The sequence below is a fragment of the Oncorhynchus mykiss genome, chromosome 4, assembly GCF_057628025.1.
Source record: "Oncorhynchus mykiss isolate SJ-2025 chromosome 4, ASM5762802v1, whole genome shotgun sequence".
NCBI classification, from domain to species: domain Eukaryota; kingdom Metazoa; phylum Chordata; class Actinopteri; order Salmoniformes; family Salmonidae; genus Oncorhynchus; species Oncorhynchus mykiss.
In genome coordinates this window covers 25,506,971-25,532,797 of record NC_143025.1, presented here as the reverse complement: position 1 = coordinate 25,532,797, position 25,827 = coordinate 25,506,971, and the positions used below count along the sequence as shown (strand labels likewise).

Sequence of the window (25,827 nt, the reverse complement as noted above, 5' to 3'; positions counted from 1 at the left end):
GCCCTCCACCTCCCTGCCATCCCCTCCCTGCACCGCACTTTCAATTTCAAACCAAATCATATTTCTACCACAGTGATGGACAAAATGTTTACATTTCAGTTATGAGCACCTTTTCTTGTTACTGCACAATTCAGATGTTTTGGAAGACTTTATTGAAGTGAAGCTCAGGAATGTATTGCATTCCAATGGAAACTATAAAGATAGTGTAAATTATCAAATGTTAAACGTTTATTGCCTTTAAATCTGGGGTGGCAGGTAGCCTAGTGGCCAGTAACCGAAAGGTCAAATCCCTGAGCTGACAAGGTAAAAATATGTTGTTCCGTCCCTGAACAAGGCAGTTAACCTGCTGTTCCTAGGCTGTTATTGGTAATAAGAATTTGTTCTTAACTGACTTGCCTAGTTAAATAAACATCTGGATGATACTCACCAGCAAGGAAATTTGGTCCAAATGAGAAGTTCATATCTTTCAAACTTTGCATCTAAAATTGTGTTTACAGTTATGTAAAGATGTCTTTTGGTGCACTTAAATGGCAGGTTCATGTTTTGGATGAGGGAATAGAAGGAATTTGTCATCCTTTTCATATGCTATGAATAAGGCTATTGGTGCCAGAGACTAGATCTCTTAAGCATTTCAAATGTTATAATGTGATTCTTTAAAATATGATTTAATATCAGTAGGAGAAAGCAGATAAAAAGTTAGTACCAGTCACCAACTGAGGGAATACATTATGCTTTAAGTCTAACATTAATGGCTTTCTTCTTTCCCTTGAGGGAGTAGCAATGGGTAGGCAGGAATTATAATGATATAGTGGGCTGGTTGTGTTCTGCTATACCTGAAACAGCATTGATCACTGACAAAAGAACAGAAATTAACATTGGCTTTCAAGATGCATGCATTTCATTATATACTTAAAATTACAGAAAAGTAATGTACACTTATCCATAGAAAACAGTCACAGATGCATTCTGAATTCACTCAGATTGAATGACATTTCATTGTAACTCATCTGAAATGAGTCCAGCACCTCTGTCTAAAAAGGCAGCCGCTTTGTGCTTCGTGAGAATTCATTGCCTTTTGGCTGAATTTCATAACGTCTTAGTGATATTTTTTGCAGAGGTCTGGTCTCAGAGATTAGGAACACAACATTTTTGGTTATGAAAAACAAATCCAGACCTCTTCTTTTACATTCCATCTAGAGTTTCCTCTGTCTTCAATCCCTTTGTGCATGTGCTTATGCCTTTCAATGTCTTACTATTCTTAAACACTCCAAATTGTTAGAACTCCTTGATGGGCATTCAGAAGAGATTTAATTACATTGAGGTAATGCGACAAGTTCATTGAATATGCTATTGTGAATAATGATTTGTTCTCAATGACTTACCCGGATATAATGGTCAAATAAATACATACAAAAAATGTTGCCAGTAGCAATACAGCCTTTTGAAGCGCTTTATATTACAAGATTGTATCGGGCCACAGTATAGCAATCTCATGTATGCTGTTATACCATATCTGGGGCATTTAATGCCATTATATGGCTTAGAAACAATGATATTTAAACAAAAGTCAGATGAACAGTTCAATGATCATATGAGTCATATCACTGATGGTCAAAGCTATGTTCTTAAATATACATAATATTAAAACATTCTATATTGGGGCTGTAGTGTATAGCAATACAACTTCCAAATAAGCTGTACAGTACTACTGGAATATTTTCTGTACAATGATACCACATTTTTAGTAGATTAATAAAATATGTTCAGGGCTATGTGCAGTGCTTGTAATCACAATCGACCATAAGATGGTATTTCATGAGTGAATTCACTAACATTTAACCAGGACATACATTTGAGATTAATCCACTAGAGGCACAAGCCAAAATTTGAAAGACGTTGGCATGAATACTTTTACAATGACCAGATGAGAATTTATAGAATAGTTATACACATATTTTACAATAGTGGAAAACAATATATATATTATGTATGTACATAAGATGAAGTAAATATCTATGTACAATATCTATGTTGTTGTTCAGGGAAAAGTATATCTCATGCAAAATGAGAATTCCCTCAGTTATTTATAAAACAACTGAACTGGCAGACAATTCAGCAGGACAAAACATCAACGTTTCAGGAAGTTTAAATGTTAAGGTCTTAACGCAAGAATTACAATCAAGCCCGTCTCCAATTGAGTCTATCGGTGAAGCATTTTCCCCCTTGATGGAGAGATCCAGTTTCCATGGTAGCACTTCTTTGTCCACTATGTGTCCAGGATGACCCTCCTCACAACGGTTACATGATTAAGCCACAGGAGGGAGTATGGTGTGCAGCAAAGCCACAGCAGAGTTTCTTTGACAGCACTGACTAGCAGATCATGTTCAGGTTTTGAGACATGACAAAATGGTGGTAAAAGTGACTTTCTTTAACCTTAGCAGCTGAAGCAGGGCAAAACAGTTTGGCATTTATTCTAATTTTCACTATTGACTTAACTTCAGACTTGTAGTTTTCTGTCTGAGCACAGCAGCTGAAATCGATGCCCCACTATGAAGATTTACCAAGTTGGGCTACCAGCATGAAGTTCATGGCCAAATGGTCCATCGTGCCTATCTGCTGTCCTGAGATACATCTCCCCACGTAGGGTTTTCATTTTCCTCAGAGTCAGACAGAGCTGCTGTGCACATGTCACTGAAGATATCTGCAATGTAAGGAAAATCAGAGTTAAAGACGTAAAGTCACATAGATGGAGGTTAGAATCTAACCTTATGGAGGCCAAGCAACAGGTGTGAAGGGAATGGTGATTTCTGGGATTTAAACACCATCAGTCTTTTTAGCGAGGGGTTGCATAGCCTGGCTACAATGACTGACCAAACAATGCAGTTTTAATAGCCGTGTAAAGAAGGACATTATGGTGAAACACACAATATCGATTAAGATCAAGATCAGTGAAAAGTGCTTCTATTAAACTTTATAGTAGTAACCAGTATTCTGCTGGAATGGTGTTTATAAGTGGTTTCGAGTGAGAAAGCTCTGCGCAAAAATGTCAACTGCCCAAGCATGGAACTCTGTTCTCGAAGAACTTAAGATGGCATTCCACTCAGTGCAGACAATAGCCTGAGAGAGCCCTTGTTTTAAGAGGAAAGAGCTCCAAGAAAAGCAAGGCCGTGAACTGAACACTTCAAGGGGTGGCTGAAGTGAGGGATGGAGGGAGGAAGGAGAGAGAGCATGCTGAAATGGATGACATCATGCTCTGCTTGTTCACCTCACAGCCAAAAGCTTAGTTTACCATTACCCTCCTCCCAAGCATGCACACTGCCAAATCCCTAAGCACCGAATCAAACTATCACTTTGAGCTATAGCGTGAGTGTCTTTTTGCAATGCCATGAATGCCTCATCATTTTACGGTGGATGTTGGTTAGTCAGAAATACCAGTAGTGTTACTGTATGAGTGACCACCTCCTGCTGCTGTCTGAAGTACACTGGGCGGTACCAGACCTGTCTTCTGAGGAATAAGATTCTTGACTAGCCTAAAACATGAAAGAGAATGTAGGCTTTAATGGAATGGCTGGTGCAGGGCCTCACACTGCAATCGAAATGATCAGAGAAGGACTGGGAGTTAGATTACTGTCACTAGGGAGAGCTAGAGGGGCCCTGGCAGTGTAAAATCTAACATATTTACAAAGTATTTGATCAGGTGTTCTCTCTGTGATCTTGTCTATGAACTGTCAAGTCCAAAGTTGTTGTTTTTTACACCCTGCTTCGTGTGACGGAAAGCTTGTGTATTCATTGCTTGTGATGCTGCTTGCGACAGTTGATTGTGTCCAAAGCCTCTGTACTGCTTCATATAGGTATTTCATATTCCCAGTGTTCTGTCTGTATACTCTACAGGCTCTGCAGCTGGAGCTCTGCCTAGCAGAAAGTAAGCATTTCATTGGACGGTGTATACCATGTGCATCCCGTACCTACAACTAATACAACTTGAAACAACCACTCTGGCCTTGGCCTGCTGCGAACCATTCACATGCCAATGGACAATTACGTGGGAAAGTCAACCTGAGCTTCTATTTACATTACATTTTAGTCATTTAGCAGACGCTCTTATCCAGATAGCGAATGAGGGTTTAGTGCCTTGGTCAAGGACACAGACAGATTTTTCAGTTGTGGAAACTTCTGTGCAATACATGTTGACTCCCTTCCATGAAAAACATATACAATTATTCATATCACTGACTGCTGAAGAGGAGAGGGTTGTGTGAGACCAAAGATGCAAATGATTGAAGACGGTTTTAAAGAAAAGATGAGATTGAAGAAAATATGAAATATGTATGAGCTGATGAAATATAAGCATATTCAAATAATTTTTAAGTGCAGCTTTAATCTAATGGAGTATAGTCACCCCAAAATGCACTGCGAAAGCTCGTGTGAAACCACAAATCGCTCTCTCTCATGGATTCTGCAATGGATTCTGCAGGCTATTTCTGTGAGAAGACATATATATTATTCATTTAGGCATTGTGTTTTCATTGCCACTGGGATGTGCAGATCTACTCAACTTGTATGCTTTAATATCCTGAATGCCCCATCGAAATAACTAATCATAAACTTAACTTTTAATCTAAAACTACATAGCACCTACTTTTAGTCCTAAGGGAACTCTGAACAACATTGTTATTATTAGTTATACATTTTTTCCACAGGGTTTCAATCAGTGAAGAGATGTGGATGGGCAGTGTGTGTGTGTAAAAACAGTGCAGGGACAAGGATGAATATGGCTGTTTTATACCGTTGACTTGGGTCCCTCTCACTACGGCAGGAGAAATGGTTTCTCTCTGGGACTCTCATGGAGTGTACAAAGGATAGAGAGAGTGGGTGCTACCATCACTCACCAGTGGCCATCCTCTGCCTCCTCCAGGAACTGTACTAAATCTCCTGACTCCAGAGACAGGTCCTGTGCCGTCCTCGACTCGTATGTCAATTGGACACGGAAGCGATCATGGTCCTTTGAGCAGAGAGTGGGGAGAGAACGGAGAAGGAGAAGTGATTTAGAGGAGATACCCTATCCTTGTAGTTGTAGTTTGTCTTTGTATGTGACAGTGTGTTACTTTAGAGTGTGTGTGTGTGTGCACAGCAGGTCCATCCATCAGTCTCATGTTGGACTCAGGGAGCATCAGTCTCAGGGTGGCAGAGTTGTGAGCTTCAGTCTCAGGCTGGCGGAGTTGTGAGCATCAGTCTCAGGGTGGCGGAGTTGTGAGCATCAGTCTCAGGGTGGCGGAGTTGTGAGCATCAGTCTCAGGGTGGCGGAGTTGTGAGCATCAGTCACAGGCTGGCGGAGTTGTGAGCATCAGTCTCAGGCTGGCGGAGTTGTGAGCATCAGTCACAGTGTGGTGGAGATGTAAGCATCAGTCACAGTGTGGTGGAGTTGTGATGAGGCCCTCCATATCTTATACATCAGACAGATTGTAATGGAAAGAGAAAATCCGGAGACGCTGGGGAGAACCGCACTAGGCTAATCCCCAGTCCTTTTGGTCTTTTAAATGTCAAGTCGTCAGCCCGTGTTAACGAGATGTGATGGTGGGAAATAATTAAGCGGAGAGGATTTCTTTCCCGGGGATTGGAAGGATTTAAGAAGAGCAACATGATGTAGGGGGATGAAGTTACCTTTCAGGATTTTTTTTTAACCCAACTTACATTTTTATTACTGGACTCATCCTCGCCATCTGAAGAGTTGGAGAGCTCCTCTGCACTTGAATGGATGGTTTCAAAGTCCTCTGTGTCCATTGAAGGCAAACACCGTTGGGTCCAGCCTGGAGAAATAGAGCACACAGAAAGAAGACAAGGTCTTGTTAACCCTTCAGTTGACGAGAAGAAGTGAACATGTTCGTCTTAAGACATGGCATTACACATCCACTGCTATGGAAATCCACCCTTTACACATACGCATTGAACATTCTGAAACATTGATACTGACAGTCAAAGGAGGTGTGAAGAAGTTGGAAATATATAAAGGATACACACAACGCAACAAACCCACGTGAAAAATGTACCACAAGACATTCAATGCCAACAAAGACTCACACAAACTTGAAACCAAAACCGGCAAAATGGGAAAAGAAGAATACAGACCATCAGTGTGACTTTTCCATTACCTGGTTGAGAAGTGGATCTAGGCACGGCTGAATCTGTGCCTGTGGTGCCTTTGTGTCTGCTCGCAGCAGGGATAGCACCGCGTAATGTATCTGTGAGGAAATGAGCTCTTTACAGACCACTGGGATGCCATTCAGGGAATTGATATACGCATGCAGAAATCAATAAAGGAGTCATCATCGCTCCACAGCCACACTGACTCATTACCGGCAACAAGGCAAGCAGAGGCCTGTTAATATGAAGTATTCTTGTTCAGCACTTGTTGTGCCACACTAATAACTAATACATACCATGCATCACAACGGAGCAGGCAATACACAATCATGTACACAGACACGTACAAAGTCACAAACACTTGAGTACACACACACACAACCAAAATGCTAAAAAGTCCACATTAACAAAGGCTGTACATGCACAGACCCACCCAGTGCATACTGTGACGCTATAGCTACCTTCATAACCGAATGGTGTTGGATCACTTTTTATCTCATGTCTTTTGGTCTTTCTAACATTAGTTGAAGGAGGACCTGTCAGGGTCGAAGAATTAGTAGAAAATTAGATCTATTGAGACAGTGAACCCAAATCGATGTTATTGTACATCCTCAGTTTTCATTGATCATAAGTCTATCTACTTGTTAATGATGTTTCTAGATTTTACAGCGCTTTGAGATTTCATTATGTAATGAATAGCACTATAAAAAGCAGAATAAATTATGATTACAAGTTATTGAAATGCTTGATTGTTAGGAGGGAATATAGTTAAAGGAGAACTTCATAAGTATCTTTTTCATGGGGAAATTAAGTTCCTATCTAAATTCCAACAACAATTGCACTTGCTTTGCAGCTCTGAATGTCACCCCACATTCCAAATGTCAGCTTTTCAAAATGTACATTTTATTACTATGGTTTCTCCAAAAAAAAGACTATTCAGTGTTTTCGCTTTTCCATTTTGTTTCATTTCTGAGACTGATTTTATTCATGCATCTCATACATTTCATGAGTCATAAATGGGAAGAATTTGTTGAGAAAATGACTTTTTTTCCTCTCCCTTCCTTCTCTCTCTCAAAGAGCTCCCTCACTAACCTGTCGGTGCCTGCTCTCAGACACTTTAAAAAGTTTGATGGTGACGGGTGGAGAGAGAAAAAGAAAGAGAGAGACCGCAGGCAATCAGGTACCTTTTGTGCGGCTGGTGGCAGAGACACTGATAGAGGAGGCTACAGAGAAGCGGCGTGTGACATCTGTCTCCTTAGATGGAGCCTCGGCTGTGAAAGGCAAGGGTTAGCAATTAGCTGAGCACAGAAGAAGAGGAGGGAGGGAGAGAGGGCAAAGCAATGGCAAGGCTAAAGGAGCATATTGCATTGAGGATTCCTCTTTCCTCTGGATTGATTCCTGATCTTATACAATACTTGGTGATAACTGTCACTGTTGATTCCTCACTACACACAGTCCAGTTTATGGAGATTCGCTTAATTGCCAAAATGGCACACTTTTTTCCAATTACCCAGTCAGATAAACTCATGGATACCATTTTTATGTCTATGCGTGCAGTTTGAAGGCCGTTTAAGCATGCTAACGTTATGTTCCTGTAGACTTCCAGACATTGTGCTAACGCTAGTTAGCAATGACTCCACAAACTCCATCTAACTTCCTTCAAACTGCATGCAGAGACATCAACATGGTATCTATTAGTTCATCTTACTATGGGTAAGGAAAGGAAGTAGAGAAGCGGTGGCAGGACCGCGTTTGGGAAACCATGGTCTGTGGGACTGAGACCGTGCAATGAGTGGAGGAGACACGAGGAAGTGCAGGGCATTGCATTGCTAGCGGGTGGCGGCATTCTCACAGGCGCAGATGAGAAATCCATGGGTGGGATATGCTAACAAGATGAAATCTATCAACAACAAGTTCACAGCGAGGCATTACCTCGGCAAACCAAAAAGTGCAAAAACATCACCCCCCCAGTGTCTATTTCTCTTCAACTTTAGCTAGCCTGCTCTGCTCTCCATCAAGAATGGCGCCAACTATACATTATTAGATTATCACCATACAAATGATGACATAGTATACACGGTAATGTTATTGCCCACTTACAAACCACTTATTACCCCTGTAATAGCGCTAACGTGGTAATAAAACAATAATTAAATAAACCAATCTCCCTGTTCAATTTGTTTGTTTAACTGAAAGCAGTATAATGTTTGCATAATGTCAACATCTGATGTAGCGCCAAGCTATCAGTATTGTGATTAAGGATGTATTCTGTGGAGATTCTGCCATCGTTCATTATGCTTTTGTGTGCCTTGAAGTGAACCTTAACCACTAAAACAAGAGAAAAACATTGAATCAAACCATCCTCTTAAAAAAAAAACATTTTAATGCGCGTTTAAATGTCAAGAGCATAGCACATTACAGGCTGACATTTACTACGGCTGAGAATGTAGCCTTCATGTGTTTTCATTGCCTATACGTCAAGGTTGTTTTATACTAGTAATGGGCATTTGAAATGATTTCATTACATTTTTTTGTAACTTTGTTTAAACTTGGACACTTGTTTGATGCGCAGACTGCGCGACTCGGGAGAGATGGTGCCCCAGGGAGGGATAGAGCGAAAAAGTAGACTGACTTGCGCTAGGCAGACAAACTTGTTAATGCCCATAGGTTATCCATCATCCCATCTGGCAGTGCCTGTCTTTACTGCATCAAATCGATGTAAATAATCTAGATAAGATAGCTAGCCAGCTACACTAATTGAGGCTATTTTGCTGTGCTCCCTGTCCTTGTCAACAACAGTTCCATTCGATTAAATAACAGCCTATCTGTCGGTTGCTCGTTGCAGACTCACCTTCTCATTTAGTAACGCAACTCCTGAAAATGTAAAATCCCTTTGTCCTAGACATACAAGTATTTGGCAACTTGTGACATATACTCCCCGCCATAATTATTTGGACAGTGAAGCTAAAGAGAAAACGGATGAGAGAAAATGTTGCAATTTTATAACAATGTCATGCAATTCCATACTAATTTTGCCATGGGGCAAAGATATATATATTTTTGTAGTTTTACAGCCAGTTTCTTTCAATTGTACCCATTTCGCCATGGGGTGGTGAGATATTTTTGCATTTTTAAAGATGATTTCCTGCAATTCTACACATGTTGTAATGACTTATGTGTGCCATGTTAATATGATATCTGAGTGAGAATGACTAACAAAATCAATGGGAGCCCCATGGAGGTCAGGGCTCCAGGACAGGTCCCCTCGTGCCTAGTCGGTATTTGGCTATGAATACTACAAGTTTAAATAGCTGGCTAGACTAACTACCAATCTACACATTTCTTGCTGACATCCCTAGCAGCCGGGGGCACAAAGCGACCGCTTATGTCGCTTATGCCTGGAAGAGGCCCTGTTTGTGCCTCTAACCTTCTCACTCATCATTAGTTATGATTAATGAATGATTGTCCGTAATCACGGTAGCATCCACATTAATGTTAAAGTGTTCAGAGACATATTCTTATTTACAATAAAAGTGACTCCAAAATGACACAATACATTATTTACACATACAATACATTATTTACCATTAATTTCTATCGGGTACAACATCATCCAAAACACAACCAAAACAAACTGCATATGCCTCCAACAAGTTTGTAAAGTCACAAGCTTGATGTAGTCATTGCGTGCTGTGAATATGGGACCAAATACTAAACTTTGTACTATTTTAATACACTATAGGTGAATGTGTCCAAATACTTTTAACACCTACAAGTGGTGGGACTAGATACATAAAGTGCTTTAATTTCTAAACAGTAAAACAGATATGTATGAAAATACCCTAAAATAAAACGTGACATTCTGTACGGTCGCCTCGTATAAAACATTTGATCTCGAATCCAAAATGCTGGAGACAAATTAAAAGTTTTTGCTTCACTGTTCAAAATAAATATGGAGGGGAGTACAATAGTTCTCTGCTCTGAGCAAAAGTGCCTGTATGTATTAGCAGCACAATGACACACAGAGTAGCAGGCTAGGGATGAGATGACCAACAATGAGAATGAATGAGAGCAGGTGAAGTTCTTCACAATACAATGAGTGGGACCTCTTCAAAGAGGGGATGAAGCCAAAGTCAAGAGTTAGGATGGAGTGGTGGTGGTGGTGGTCAGTGGAGATGTCATGGCTTCTTTACCTGAGGGAAGAGACCTTCTGTTGGAGAGGCCCTGCAAGGTAAAACGCTTCCTAGCAAGATAACCATTGTGGTCAGGGTTATTAGTGGCAGAAGCATCAGCTAGGGAAGGAAAGGGAGAGGACAATGGTAAAGGAGGCAGAGGTTAGAGAGAAAGCCCGAGGGACGACTTTGTAAGAGTAGTATGGATACCATGACAACCTTGGACATTTTGGAGACATTGACCCCTACTCAATCACCTACATTTTAGTCTGCATGAAAACTGATTCAAAGATCAGGGGTAGACCAACCTCAACCTATTTCTGAAAATAGATTCAGATGGTCACAAGTTTGAAGAGTGCTGACAAGGTTGTAAAAAATCATGTTTATAAGGGGACTCCCGAGTGGCACAGCGGTCTAAGGCAATGCATCTCAGTGCTAGAAGCGTCACTACAGACACCCTGGTTTGAATCCAGGCTGTATCACAACCGGCCGTGATTGGGAGTCCCATAGGGTGGCGCACAATTGGCTCAGCATCGTCCGGGTTTGGCTGGTGTAGGCCGTCATTGTAAAAAATAATTTGTTCTTAACGGACTTGCCAAGTTAAATAACAATAAATAAATAATAAAAAGACCATACTTGATACAGATGGTTGTTAATGATGGCTTTTAACTAGGTCTTTCTCATCCCTACCAAAAGGTTCTCTCTGTTCTAAACACAACACTGACAGAGCTCTGAGATGCATAATAAGCTTGACATGGAATTTCCTGGAGCCTTCACCATATGGACTAAACCTGACCCATGATTGACCCCTCTATGCTCCATCAACAACACAGCCTGCATTAGGAAGAGAAGAGTCCTCCACAATCATGCTGTAACTGCAACGGTATAAGGATTTAGACACCTGCCAATGCCAACTCTAGAAGAGACTTTTACACAATAAATAATGTATATTTTCAAAGTGGACTTTGTGCGCGTCTGTGCGCATGTGTGTGATTTCAAGGACACTTTAACTACCTGCCCTGGAGGGTGTTCAAAATGTCAATTTTATCTTGTACATAATTATCACCTTCTGATTGTGAGAACACAAAATAATCACAACTCCCAGCTTCACCTCCTCTCACCAACATCACACCTCTGACAAAGGTGCAAAACAGAGAAATGTCAATGCTGCTGCTTCTTCTTCTTCTTTCCTCAGAGGTTACTCTGGCCTTCTGGAGATGAGAAAATAAATTGGAGCTTTTGGATAACTATGAGAGAGAATCCAGTAGACTGACTGAGAATGTGAGTGTGCTATATACCGTATCCTTGGTAGCCCATGAGGTTGGTGGCACCTTAATTGGGGAGAACAAGCTCGTGGTAATAGCTGGAGAAGAATCAGTGGAATGGTACCAAATACATCAAACACATGGTTTCCAAGTGTTTGGTGCCATTCCATTTGCCTAGTCCTGGCCATTATTATGAACCGTTCAGCCTCCACGGGTTGGCCGAATCTAACAGCTGGTCAGACTAACCCCAGAAGAATTGGGAGCAATGTTCCCTCTAAACTGCGCACGCACCTCCTCCAGGACTGCCACTCAGAAGAAATGTCATGCTGCGCAGCGATGCAAGAGATGCAACATTTCCAATGCAACAAACCAAAACAAATCTAACTTTGCAATATTGAGTCTGTGGTTTTGTTGTAGGTAGACCCAGAGCACAACAGAGTACAATTCCATTGGCGGGTGTAGCTAGCCGATGAGCGGTCTTTCAATCACCTGCGAGTGAATGCGCTTTTCAGATCTGTTCAGATCAGAGAGCAGTGCAGAGCCGTGCGTGTGCACGTTTGTTGATATTCTTTGCTAGTTAGCGAGTTATTATCCCAACTATAGATAAGTATAGGTCAGCAATGGGGAGTTACTGCTTCCTACAAGAGCACAAAACATGTAGGCCACATTTCAAGCTGTTTTTGAAAAACCAGTCCAGTAAAAAGCTTTCGTCTTAATTAAAGAGGCAGTGTTGTATTTTGAGACAGGCTTGAATATGTAAATAAGCCAATAGGCAGTGGGGTAGCCTACATTGTCTAATTCTCTGTATGGTAATAATACATTTTATTTTGTAAAGTGGTTTCTTGCATAATTTTTATTGGCCTGGTCAAAGCTTTTGATATGGCAGACCATTCCATTCTTGTGGGCCGGCTAAAGAGTAATGGTGTCTCTGAGGGGGTCTTTGGCCTGGTTTGCTAACTACCTCTCTCAAAGAGTGCAGTGTATAAAGTAAGAAAATCTGCTGTCTCAGCCACTGCCTGTCACCAAGAGAGTACCCCGAGGCTCAATCCTAGGCCCCACGCTCTTCTCAATTTACATCAACAACATAGCTCAGGCAGTAGGAAGCTCTCTCATCCATTTATATGCAGATGATACAGTCTTATATTTTGTGTTAAATACTCTACAACAAAGATTTCTTAGTGTCCAACAAACTTTTTCTACCCTTAATCTTGTTCTGAACACCTGCAAAACAAAGGTCATATGGTTTGGTAAGAAGAATGCCCCTCTTCCCACAGGTGTGATTAATACCTCTTGAGGGTTTAGAGCTTGAGGTAGTCACCACATACAAGTACTTGGGAGTATGGCTAGACGGTGCACTGTCCTTCTCTCAGCACATATCAAAGATACAGTCTAAAGGTAAATGAAGACTTGGTTTCCTCTATCATAATCGCTCCTCTTTCACCCCAGCTGCCAAACTAAACCTGATTCAGATGACGATCCTACCCATGCTAGATTATGGAGGCGTAATTTATAGCTCGGCAGGTAAGGGTGCTCTCAAGTGGCTAGATGTTCTTTACCATTCGGCTATCAGATTAGCCACCAATGCTCCTTATAGGACACATCACTGCACTCTATACTCCTCTGTAAACTGGTCATCTCTGTAAACCCTTCACAACCCACTGGTTGATGCTTATTTATAAAACCCTCTTAGGCCTCACTCCCCCCTATCTGAGATATCTACTGCAGCCCTCATCCTCCACATACAACACCCATTCTGCCAGTCACATTCTGTTAAAGGTCCCCAAAGCACACACATCCCTGGGTCGCTCCTCTTTTCAGTTTGCTGCAGCTAGCGACTGGAATGAGCTGCAACAAACACTCAAACTGGACAGTTTTATCTCAATCTCTTAATTCAAATACTCAATCATGGACACTCTTACTGACAGTTGTGGCTGCTTTGTGTGATGTATTGTTGTCTCTACCTTCTTGACCTATGTGCTGTTGACTTAATGTTGTTGCCCAATAATGTTTGTGCCATGTTTTTGTGTTGCTACCATGTTGTTGTCATGTTGTGTTGCTACCATGCTGTGTTGCTGCCTTATGTTGTTGTTTTAGGTCTCTATGTAGTGTTGTGTCTCTATTGTTGTGATGTGTGTTTTGTCCTATATTCATATTGTATTTTTTATGTAATTTTATCCCAGGCGCCGCGGGAGGCCTTTTGGTAGGCCGTCATTGTAAATAAGAATTTGTTCTTAACTGACTTGCCTAGTTAAATAAATACATTTAATAACAATCATACAATACAATGCAATGTATCTGGCCCATGGTGTTACAGACCAAGTACAACATAATTAATATCAAGCTCTTCATAATGTAAAAAAAAGTCTCATGCAATGTAGGCCTGCATTTAACATATAGGCTACTGTAGGATATATCATAGAAATCAAAAGCTATTTCCATGTGAACATGTTATGGGATTTGCTCCAGTGGTTTTGTTGGTAGGTCTACATTATGCTCAAATTGCCACAATAGCCTATTGGCTACTGTCTAAAACTAAGGGTACAGCCTCAGTGTTCACTGTAAACAACATTCAAGTTTCCGCTCACGGGACCTAAAATTTGCTCAGTTCCCCCCCAAAATTGAGGGAACATTGCTTGGGAGGTATAGTGAGATGTATTATTGAAACTAAAGTATTTGGAGTCATGACCTCTGGAGTGGGTCCTGCTGACCCAAAAAGGAAACAGTTCCAATTAGGGAAATGGTTGGCATCAGCTAAAAAATCCCACCAGACCACAGTACAAATCTCATTGTAGTCAAAACCGTACTGTACTACAGATGCGTACCTGTATGACTTTAGTGTAAGGTTCGGACTGGATTTATTTTTTTGTGGTAAAGCTCAACTCTACAACAGCTTCTGTCATATTCCTTTCCCACAGAGGAGAAGGGGAGAGATTTTCTCTGTGAGTCCGTGGTGGGGGTAATAAAGGACCCCCGTGCACCCAGGACTAAGCACCTGTCAGATCCACTTACTTCTCGAGCCAGTGACGTCCAGTCACCGACTACATCCAGAGTCAAAGAGCCACTCTCCTCTCCTAACCACCACCACTCGCTCCCTGGCAGACAGACTACAGTTAGCCCAGGTCCCTCTCACTGTGATGCAGCAGCACCCTGCCCGCCGGGCTCTACATGGCGTGAAATCGTACCTGTTACCTCATCCTCATCTGCCAGTATAGTGAGCCGGTGTAGTGAACAATCAGAGTGGAGTGGGGGTGAGGGGTTGGCTGGGGATGATGCCGAGACAGACAGACTGAGCCAGTAATACATCCATCCTCTCATCTCTCACTAACAGAGTTAAAGCCCAGATGAAACATCCCAGCTAATTGTGCCATCAGTCTGGTGTCTTTCACAATGCCATTATGGGATAATTTGTAGATGGCAGATGCTGCCTCTTGTTTCCAGTGAACGCAGCTGAGTGGATGCTAGTTGGTCAGGGCTCGGGGGTTGGTGGTAGGGCTTTTGCGGTGACCATATTACGACACCAGCAGTCATGAGTCATAACCGCAGTAAAATTCCATGTGAGTCACGGTAATCTCTTTTTATGCACTTTGGACATGCCTCAGCTCCAAATAACTGGGTACTCAGGGCTCTATTGTCCCTCTAACCACTCTGACATCAATGCAAAACGCAATTGAAAATCACATCAAACACATATCAGCAAAACAGAAGGCCAATAGCACTTTTAAAACTCACCTTACTGCGATGATCAATTTCAAGAAAGAAACAGCAGGTTGAAACCGTGTAAAACATGGTTGTTGTGTTTCAAAGCCTAACACAACGAAATGGACAGCGCTATCTAAGGTGATGATTAATTCAAAACACCCATACAAGATTTTATGCATATGCAAGCCCCCCCCCCCCCCCCCAAATAAAAACCTTCATAAAAATTATGAATGTGTCATTACACAATACATAGCATACCGCATATTACGCATAGCAGAAAAACATAAAACCGATTTAAGATGTCTTTGGTACATAATTGGTCTAGCCTATACTCCAAAATTAAACAATTCTAGTAATTGGCTTAGACTGTATTATTATGCATACTGGATGGACTGGTTACCTTACGCATGCTACACTCCAAAATGTCTATCCATGAGTCTGAGAGTGAACGTATAGCTAGCTCTAAGCGATGCTGTTGGTTCATTGACTGTGCAGTGCGGCTTAGTTAGCCTACAATGAGTGAATTTGTAGTTTGAATAGCCTAGTAATAGGGCATTTTTATATTTTCAAAATGAATTGGGTGACACAGCTATACAGAATATCTCACCAGCATGCGTTTCGATTTCTTCCCTCTCCATTATTCCTTTCTCGAGCGTGCAGACGGGCTGTCAACAAATATGTTACTATCGATGTTCGAACAGATTTCACTTGGTTTCCCGAAATAAGCACTTAGCTGCAGGAACAAGGTTGGAGAAGCCATTGCATACAGAGTTTTGGTGGAATATCACCAGTGAGTGCATGTTCCTCAAACAGTGGTTGATGTGGACACCCCTTCAAATTAATGGATTCGGCTATTTCAGCCTCACCGGTTGCTGACAGGTGTATAAAATCAAGCGCACAGCCATGCAATCTTCATAGATAAACATTGGCAGTAGAATGGCCTTACTGATGAGCTCAGTGACTTTTAACATGGCATGGTCAAAGAGTGCCACCTTTCCAACAAGTCAGTTTGTCAGATTTCTGCCCTGCTAGAGCTGTCCCAGTCAATTGTAAGTGATGCTATTGTGAATTGGAAATGTCTAGGAGCAATAACAGCTGAGCCGCGAAGTGGTAGTCCACACAAGCTCACAGAATGGGACTGCCAAGTGCGAAAGCGCATAGTGTGTAAAAATTGTCTGTCCTCGGTTGCAACACTCACTACCGAGTTCCAAACTGCCTCTGGCAGCAACCTCAGCATAAGAACTGTTCATTGGGAGCTTCATGAAATGGGTTTCCATGGCCAAGCAGCCACACACAAGCCTAAGATCACCATTCTCAATACCAAGAGTCAGCTCGAGTGGTGTAAAGCTCGCCACCATTGGACTACGGAGCAGTGGAAATACGTTCTCTGGAGTGATTAATCACACTTCACCATCTGGCAGTCCAACGGATGAATCTGGGTTTGGCGGATGCCAGGAAAATACAGTGCCTTGCGAAAGTATTCGGCCCCCTTGAACTTTGCGACCTTTTGCCACATTTCAGGCTTCAAACATAAAGATATAAAACTGTATTTTTTTGTGAAGAATCAACAACAAGTGGGACACAATCATGAAGTGGAACGACATTTATTGGATATTTCAAACTTTTTTAACAAATCAAAAACGGAAAAATTGGGAGTGCAAAATTATTCAGCCCCCTTAAGTTAATACTTTGTAGCGCCACCTTTTGCTGCGAATACAGCTGTAAGTCGCTTGGGGTATGTCTCTATCAGTTTTGCACATCGAGAGACTGAAATTTTTTCCCATTCCTCCTTGCAAAACAGCTCGAGCTCAGTGAGGTTGGATGGAGAGCATTTGTGAACAGCAGTTTTCAGTTCTTTCCACAGATTCTCGATTGGATTCAGGTCTGGACTTTGACTTGGCCATTCTAACACCTGGATATGTTTATTTTTGAACCATTCCATTGTAGATTTTGCTTTATGTTTTGGATCATTGTCTTGTTGGAAGACAAATCTCCGTCCCAGTCTCAGGTCTTTTGCAGACTCCATCAGGTTTTCTTCCAGAATGGTCCTGTATTTGGCTCCATCCATCTTCCCATCAATTTTAACCATCTTCCCTGTCCCTGCTGAAGAAAAGCAGGCCCAAACCATGCTGCTGCCACCACCATGTTTGACAGTGGGGATGGTGTGTTCAGCTGTGTTGCTTTTACGCCAAACATAACGTTTTGCATTGTTGCCAAAAAGTTCAATTTTGGTTTCATCTGACCAGAGCACCTTCTTCCACATGTTTGGTGTGTCTCCCAGGTGGCTTGTGGCAAACTTTAACCAACACTTTTTATGGATATCTTTAAGAAATGGCTTTCTTCTTGCCACTCTTCCATAAAGGCCAGATTTGTGCAATATACGACTGATTGTTGTCCTATGGACAGAGTCTCCCACCTCAGCTGTAGATCTCTGCAGTTCATCCAGAGTGATCATGGGCCTCTTGGCTGCATCTCTGATCAGTCTTCTCCTTGTATGAGCTGAAAGTTTAGAGGGACGGCCAGGTCTTGGTAGATATGCAGTGGTCTGATACTCCTTCCATTTCAATATTATCACTTGCACAGTGCTCCTTGGGATGTTTAAAGCTTGGGAAATCTTTTTGTATCCAAATCCGGCTTTAAACTTCTTCACAACAGTATCTCGGACCTGCCTGGTGTGTTCCTTGTTCTTCATGATGCTCTCTGCGCTTTTGACGGACCTCTGAGACTATCACAGTGCAGGTGCATTTATACGGAGACTTGATTACACACAGGTGGATTGTATTTATCATCATTAGTCATTTAGGTCAACATTGGATCATTCAGAGAGCCTCACTGAACTTCTGGAGAGAGTTTGCTGCACTGAAAGTAAAGGGGCTGAATAATTTTGCACGCCCAATTTTTCAGTTTTTGATTTGTTAAAAAAGTTTGAAATATCCAATAAATGTCGTTCCACTTCATGATTGTGTCCCACTTGTTGTTGATTCTTCACAAAAAAATACAGTTTTATATCTTTATGTTTGAAGCCTGAAATGTGGCAAAAGGTCGCAAAGTTCAAAGGGGCCGAATACTTCCGCAAGGCACTGTACTACCTGCCTGAATGCATAGTGCCAACTGTAAAGTTTGGTGGATGAGGAATAATGGTCTGGGGCTGTTTTTCGTGTTTCAGGCTAGGTCCTATAGTTCCAGTGAAGGGAAATATTAATGCTTCTGTGCTTCCAACTTTGTGGCAACAGTTTGGGGAAGGCCCTTTCCTATTTCAGCGTGACAATGCCAAGTGTCCAAAGCTGTCATCAAGGCAAAGGGTGGCTACTTTGAAGAAACTAAATATTTTTTGCTTAACACTTTTTTGGTTACTACACTATATGTTTTATTTCATAGTTTTGATGTCTTCACTATATATTATACAATGTAGAAAACAGTAAAAATAAAGAAAAACCCAAACCTTGAATGAGTAGGTGTGTCCAAAAGTTTGACTGGTACTGTATTTTTTGATTTGTAAGACATTCTAAAGTTTGTATCATTCAAATCTAAATCTAGCATGTAGGACCGGTTTCAAATGATCTCTTTTATGCTCAACATGGCCACTTCATATGCACAGTCAATCGATCCTTAATGAGAAAAATATCCTTTATATTTATTCAGCTAAGTTCAATGATATCTTTCTTACTATAAAATCTTGTCAGCTAATTGAACACGCCTACAGCCTATGGCATGGAGCATAGCCAGATAACATGGGCCGACAGTAGGCCAACTCATATTCTGTTCTTCTGAAATGTATTTTCTTCATATCATAATGTTTTTTAGAACTGACAAAAAATATATATTTATTGTGATGGTGTATATTAAATTGATTTAGTAAATGTTCCAAAGACCCTCGTATGCTTGTAAGCTAAACGTGTTCATGTTAATTAAAGGTCAATTACCGTGAGACTTGGAAGTCTTTTGCATGACAATAACCGGCTGACAAAATTTCATGACCGCCACAGCCCTAGTTGGTGGGGGCCGTCAGCGGCTGTGTGACATCTCACCTCGTTTCTGTCTCATGTTGGGGCTGGGGTTGCTCCTCCTGAAGCCTGTCTCCGGGCTAGACGAGTCCGACTGCCTCAGGGCCATTTTGCGTATGTTTCTGAGCGGCGGAGAGGAGCGATGAGAGACAGTCAATCACACAGCCACTATAGAAGCATTACATTCCCTGTACTTGAGAGCATCTATGCGCTGCTGCCATTCAATCACACGACATGATGAAAACGTTGTGAGACCAGGTACTCTACCTCATGGGAGCATGATACACATTCTCAGTGATCTTCTGATGGAGTTGACTAGCCTCTGTGAATGGAGAAAAAAATGGTATTGGAATAGAACATAGATTTTCAATAGAACAACATATTAGTTTAGGTTAAATTGACATAAAACGGTCAGGGAGGTGGATTCATAGGAATGCAAGTGTGTGTGTGTGTACATTTGTTGTTTGCATGCTTGTGTACATCACACTGCGTGTAGGACTGTGTGAGAAACCTGCAGTCAAAAGCAGGTTGATAAAACTATGTTTCAATGCCAGGCGATAAAACAGGAGAAATCCCAGGAGTTACATAAGCCACAGGAGGGTATGTGGACCAAAACAGTGTAGTCAGACCAGAAGCCGTGGGCCAAAACAGTGGTGTAGACAGAATGGAAGCCCCTAATCTGTGTCTTTAACAGGAGGGACAGGACAGTTGACTGCCAAAGCCCAGGGGAGGAATCAAATCAAACAGCTGCAGTACAAGCCACTGCCTTGTCCTGCTATTGCACAAACCCCATGTCGCTGGGCTTTTTAACATCTCACACTGGCTTATCGTGTGTGCTTCTCTATGCTGCTGTACGTGCTCCCCTCCCCTCCCACCACTTGCCAGCAGAGACAGGTGTAAATCACATCCAGCCCTCCGTCAGGCCAGAGCCTCTTTCACTCTCTCTGCTTCATATGAGGGCTGCTGTGTCATTACCCAGTCCCCTCACACATACATCCTCTCTCTCACACACACACACAGGTTGTCAGTTCAGTTGAGAGGACACAATGCACAGAGGGTCGTTTTCCTGACTGTCAGGCGCTTCGGAGCGGAACATGGGGCGATTGATGCATACTACTGGGGAGGTGGAGGGAGAGGACAGGAGGAGAGGAGAGGAGGACAGGAATGTGTGGACTGTACCATCTGGTCAGGTAAGTGTTCTCAAACACTGGTCTTCCCCCCGCTTAACATTCACATCACCGTTCTGGGAGGCGTCAGGGCTGTGTCCAGGTGTCCTGTGTGAGCTGAGAGGGTGGTATAAATATGCCTATACAGAGAATCCCCACACACTGCATACCTCTGCACGCTTCGAGCTGGCCTGTCAGAACTTTCCGGATCTCTGACACCCACATGTTCTTCACATCCATGGAGGGAGCCTGGGGAGACACACACTAATATATATATATCTATATATATATAAACACCCTCTGAGGTTTAACTGTACAGCCTCCCTCACACCAGACAGTGGATGTTTCTGTCGTAGCGACGTCTGAGGAGCTACTCTCAGTGGGACAACACTGCCACCAAGTGGTCACAAGGAGAATATCATACAGAAAAGGCATTTGACGTCTTCATGACAAATGTCTCAGGGGTGAGAGGTATGCTTCTTAGAAAAGAATGTGGCTGAATCACAGCTCTTATTACAAAGTCTGGCATCTATTTAGTATTCTTTGGAAAATAACTAGTAATTTAAATGGAAACAATTGAGTTTTAACGCAGAAAGTTTATGGACATGTACCTGAATGATGTAAACTTCCTCTCTGCCGTTATACCAGACCTCAAACTTCTTAATGTCTCCTTTGACATTTTCGGTGATTCCTACAGCACTCATCTGAAACAGGGGCAAGACTGTGGTTAACAACAATGACAGCTTTATATTTCTAATTTCTCCTGCAGCTTCACATAAACACACGTAAAGAGAAGAATTTAAAGATAGAATCCTGCTCAGAGGCTCTTGTATTTTGCAAATGAATGTGAACTGCTACAGCCTTTTAGTTCAGCTTTAATTCCAATTGAATGGCTCTATCCTGAAACAGCCCTGGGCTGAAACATGTATTTGCCTATTAAGTTATGAACACCATTACTCATTGACCCAGTGACAGTCAGAGTGTATTACATGCACAGCACTTTATATCAGCGAGTGAGAGAAAAAAAACAAGTTCATCAAAGATTTCCTTTAGAAAACAAAGGGTTGTCCCAGCATCCCATTGATGAAAGGAGGTCCTGTCATCTCAGGGCCGTTTCCTGCCCTGACGTTTCATGCATCTAGATTAGCTTGAATTGAAATATGTGGGATGACAGTGAATTCCAAGGTTCTCAGGGGATCGGAGAGAGCCACTGTAAAGTTTCCATATGAGAAGGGGGAAGTAAGTGGAGGATGGTGAGAATTGTAGCCCCGCGGACAGTTAAAACCATTCAAATTCCAGGTGAGCAATTGTTATGTTTGTCCAACAAGGAACTGACCCCACAAGCCAACCTCACCTTTAGGGAGTGTTTGAAGCTGTAGGAGGCGGACGGCTTCTCGTGTCCGTCCGTGGTCTCCTCCCGCTTCTTACAGAAAAGCAGCATCTTATTGTAGAGGAACAGGTGCCTCTGCATGGGCTTGAAGCGGGCCAGGTCCTTCACCTTGCTGTGGCCCTTCTTGTGGTCCGTCCACACGTTGAATGAGCCCTGCATCAGGAGCTTGCCCAGCTCACTAAGGTTCCCCTGGGGATGGGAGAGGCACACAGGGGACATCAGTCCTACACCCTCACACGTACAGTACACCTAGCCATAACACTCTCTCCGACAGATTAGTCAAACTGATTAACAGCAGGACTTCCTGGAACTTTGACACAGCCCAACAGATCCACTCTAAGATAGGAACAGTAAGGATCTAAATCGGACTGATTTTTCAAACTCGAGCCAAGTCTACACCCCAGCCAGGAGCTGTTCACTCCCTTCGCGTCAGGCAGACGGTATTGGAGCATGAGGTCTGATACCAACAGGCTCAGAGACAGTTTCTATCTTCAAGACATCAGACTGCTGAGCACTTGAACTGGACTGACCACCTGCACTGTAGCACACATGCACTCATCCACACACACACACACACATGCACGCAAACACACATTCATGATACACACACAGCACAACTCCTGCTACCATACTGCACAATTGGTAGCAGAATTTAAAACACATACCCAATCCCCCCCTTCCCCAAATCACGTGTAAATATTGGACTATAAATTGTGCCTTCCTTACCTATGCTAAAATATTTATTATATTCTATTGAGCCATTTACTTTATGTTCATATTGTTATGCTTTATTATTTCTTGTTGTTTTTTCATTGTCAAGAAGGAACCTGCAAGTAACCATTTCATTGGACGGTGTGTATACGATGCATCTCATGTCCATTTTACAACTAACAAAACTTGAAACTACTGACCTCGAATCCCGTTATGGCAATTTGATGCATGGAGTCATTGACAGACTTGATGATGTCCAGCATGGTGGCAAGGGCCTCCTCCAATTCAGCAGTACCCTCCTGGTTCTTACTGCATTTCAGCATCTCCTAGAAAGGAAACAGAGCCGGGTCAGGACAAAGCCAAGTGGGATAAATAATGTATCTTAGTTCCTCTCACCAGCCTCCTCTGCTTGAGAGTCAAGGTCTTCAAATTAGATCAGTCTGAAGGAAGTGCTTTGCATGTTAGCCCTTAGGCAGTGAAGGAGGATGTTTGAGCAGTGAAGACATTTACATCTTATCTGTTATCTGTGTGTTGCTCTAAAATTTGAATAAGCCTGTGATTGTATAGTGCTGAAGTGAAATATTAACCTCAGTGATAAACTTGCCTTGACCATCAGCTGGTACTTGGTGATCCTCTGCACAGGCTTGAGTAAATAAGCATCCAGGGAGAGTTTGTGGTCCAGCTTCTTCTGACATTCCTGCAGTAACAAACATCATAGAATGTTGCAATCATTTACAGTGCATTCAGAAAGTATTGAGACCCTTTGATTTGTTCCACATTTTGGTACGTTATAGACTTATTCTAAAAATGGATTGAAAATATAAATATAATTCTCATCCATCTACACACAATACCCCATAATGACAAAGCGAAAACAGGTTAAGAAATGTTTGCACATTTATTACAAATAAAAAAACAGAAATACCTTATTTACATAAGTATTCAGACCCTTTGCTATGAGACTCCAAATTGAGCGCATGCTCTTTCCATTGATCATCCTTGAGATTCCACCTGTGGTAAATTCAATTGATTGGACATGATTTGGAAAGGCACACACCTGTCTATATAAGGTCCCTCAGTTGACAGTGCAATTCAATGCAAAAACCAAGCCATGAGGTTGAATTGTCTGTAAAGCTCCGAGACAGAATTGTGTCGAGGCACAGATCTGGGGAACGGTACCAAAAAATGTCTGCGGCATTGAAGGTTCCCAAGAACACGGTAGCCTCCATCATCCTTAAATGGAAGAAGTTTGGAACCACCAAGACTCTTCCTAGAGTTGGCCGTCTGGCTAAACTGAGCAATCGAGGGAGAAGGGTCTTGGTCGGGAGGTGACCAAGAACCCGATGGACACTCTGACAGAGCTCCAGAGTTCCTCTGTGGAGATGGGAGAATCTTCCAGAAGGACAACTATCTCTGCAGCACTCCACCAATCAGGCCTTTATGTTAGAGTGGCCAGACGGAAGCCACTCACATGACAGCCAAATGAGTTTGCCAAAAGGCCCCTAAAGACTCTCAGACCATGAGAAACAAGATTATCTGGTCTGAATGCCAAGCATAACATTTTTTAGGAAACCTGGCACCATCCCTACAGTGAAGCATGGTGGTGGCAGCATCCTGCTGAGGGGATGTTTCTCAGTGGCAGGGACTGGGAGACTAGTCATGATCGAAGGAAAGATGAACGGCGCAAAGTACAGAGAGATCCTGCACCAGATCGCTCAGGACCTCAGACTGGGGTGAAGATTCACCTTCTAACAGGACAACAACCCTAAGCACACAGCCATGACAACGCAGGTGTGGCTTCGGGACAAGTCTCTGAATGTCCCTGAGTGGTCCAGCCAGAGCCCGGACTTTAACCCGATCGAACATCTCTGGAGAGACCTGAAAATAGCTGTGTAGCGACGCTCCCCATCCAACCTGACAGAGCTTGAGAGGATCTGCAGAGAACAATGATCTGCAGAGAAGAAAGGTGTGCCAAGCTTGCAGTGTCATACCCAAGAAGACTCTAGGCTGTAATCGCTACCAAAGGTGCTTCAACAAAGTACTGAGTAAAGGGTCTGAATAATTATGTAAATGTGATCTCCGTTTTTATTTTGAATACATTTGTAAAATTTTCTAAAAAACTGCTTTCATCATGGGGTATTGTGTGTAGATTGAGGGGGAACAAAAACGATTTAATCCATTTTAGAATAAGGCTGTAATGTAAAAAAAGGGGAAAAAGTGGTTTAAGTCAAGGGGTCTGAATACTTTCCGAATGCACTGTCTGTCAAGCCAAATCCGAACCCTAAACAACAGGAAATGTATGTTTTTCCATTGACATGTTGCTTAAAGGGATACTGCAAACTTCCGGCATTTAATCCACTTACCCAGAATCACATGAACTTGTGGATTCCATTTGTATGTCTCTGCGTTCAGTATGAAGGAATTTAGCGATAGTTTCGAAAGCCAATGCTAACTAGCATGAGCGCAATGACTGAAAGTCTACATGTACAGCGTAACTACATTTACGGTAGCGTAACTTCATACTGCATGCAGAGACATAAGAATGGTATCCACAAGTTCATCTGACTCTGGGGAAGTAGAACAAGGTTCTCACAGTATCCCTTTAATGTAAACTGACACCATTATACAGTGGAATGCTATATCATAACTATGACAACACTTAGACACCCAAGGAATGGGAGTCACCTGGAAGAACAGGCTGTCTCCACACTGTCTCCACAGTGCCTCTGATCGAGGCTTGTTCTGACAATACTTCTCATAGATCTGCAGCTCTTCTTTCTGGAGAGAGACAGACACTTAGCAATGCAACATAACAGCACAGTAACGGCCTTCAGTCTCCAAATGACATCAACACAAGGAACTCACCCTTTTCAAAAAGCAGGTCCCTACCAATTCTGGCCTTTCCATGCAATTTTCAAGCTCTTTGAAAAATGTCCTGCGAACAAGAAGGATGAAGTCAACTCAATTAAAAAGTTGAACACATTTCCTGTTGACCCCTTACAAGGTACATCAAGTAACGTATAACATTGGATACAATTGCACATTCATCAGATTGCCATTTCCTATGCTGGGAAGTTAAGAGGATGTTGGGAAACTGTAGCTGGTAGACAGAGTCTGTGCACTTCTGTTTGGAACATCTATGATGTGTAAAGTTATGGAAGCCATGGATGCCAGTCTGAACAACAAGGTTGGGATTTTTGTGGGGCCCTGCAGTTGACTTTGAATTAACCTACTGAACCCTGAGCCTTCCCAATGAGTGTCCCATTAGTATCATGCTTG

At 42.3% G+C, this 25,827-nt stretch overlaps 1 protein-coding gene across 40 annotated transcripts in view; it reads right to left on the bottom strand.

The window, feature by feature from the left end:
* Positions 1-875: 875 nt before the first annotated feature.
* LOC110521584 (guanine nucleotide exchange factor DBS) overlaps positions 876-25,827 on the bottom strand; it is a 70,339-nt gene continuing 45,387 nt past the window's right edge. For 5 of the 40 annotated variants that reach the window (XM_021599228.3, XM_090231601.1, XM_090231640.1 and 2 more), the window contains exons 18-34: positions 25,414-25,483; positions 25,234-25,326; positions 23,153-23,245; positions 22,749-22,874; positions 21,802-22,026; positions 21,059-21,151; positions 20,618-20,696; positions 19,549-19,603; positions 19,306-19,403; positions 10,335-10,433; positions 7,326-7,412; positions 6,603-6,677; positions 6,150-6,239; positions 5,692-5,807; positions 4,890-5,002; positions 3,433-3,530; positions 876-2,701 (exon numbers count right to left, since the gene is read on the bottom strand). In XM_021599228.3, coding sequence (XP_021454903.3) covers positions 2,610-2,701; positions 3,433-3,530; positions 4,890-5,002; positions 5,692-5,807; positions 6,150-6,239; positions 6,603-6,677; positions 7,326-7,412; positions 10,335-10,433; positions 19,306-19,403; positions 19,549-19,603; positions 20,618-20,696; positions 21,059-21,151; positions 21,802-22,026; positions 22,749-22,874; positions 23,153-23,245; positions 25,234-25,326; positions 25,414-25,483 — 1,702 coding nt within the window. In that variant the 3' untranslated portion in view covers positions 876-2,609. The remainder of the gene's footprint in view (positions 2,702-3,432; positions 3,531-4,889; positions 5,003-5,691; positions 5,808-6,149; positions 6,240-6,602; positions 6,678-7,325; positions 7,413-10,334; positions 10,434-19,305; positions 19,404-19,548; positions 19,604-20,617; positions 20,697-21,058; positions 21,152-21,801; positions 22,027-22,748; positions 22,875-23,152; positions 23,246-25,233; positions 25,327-25,413; positions 25,484-25,827) is intronic. The other 35 variants (XM_090231608.1, XM_090231609.1, XM_090231615.1 and 32 more) reach the window with 11 other exon arrangements.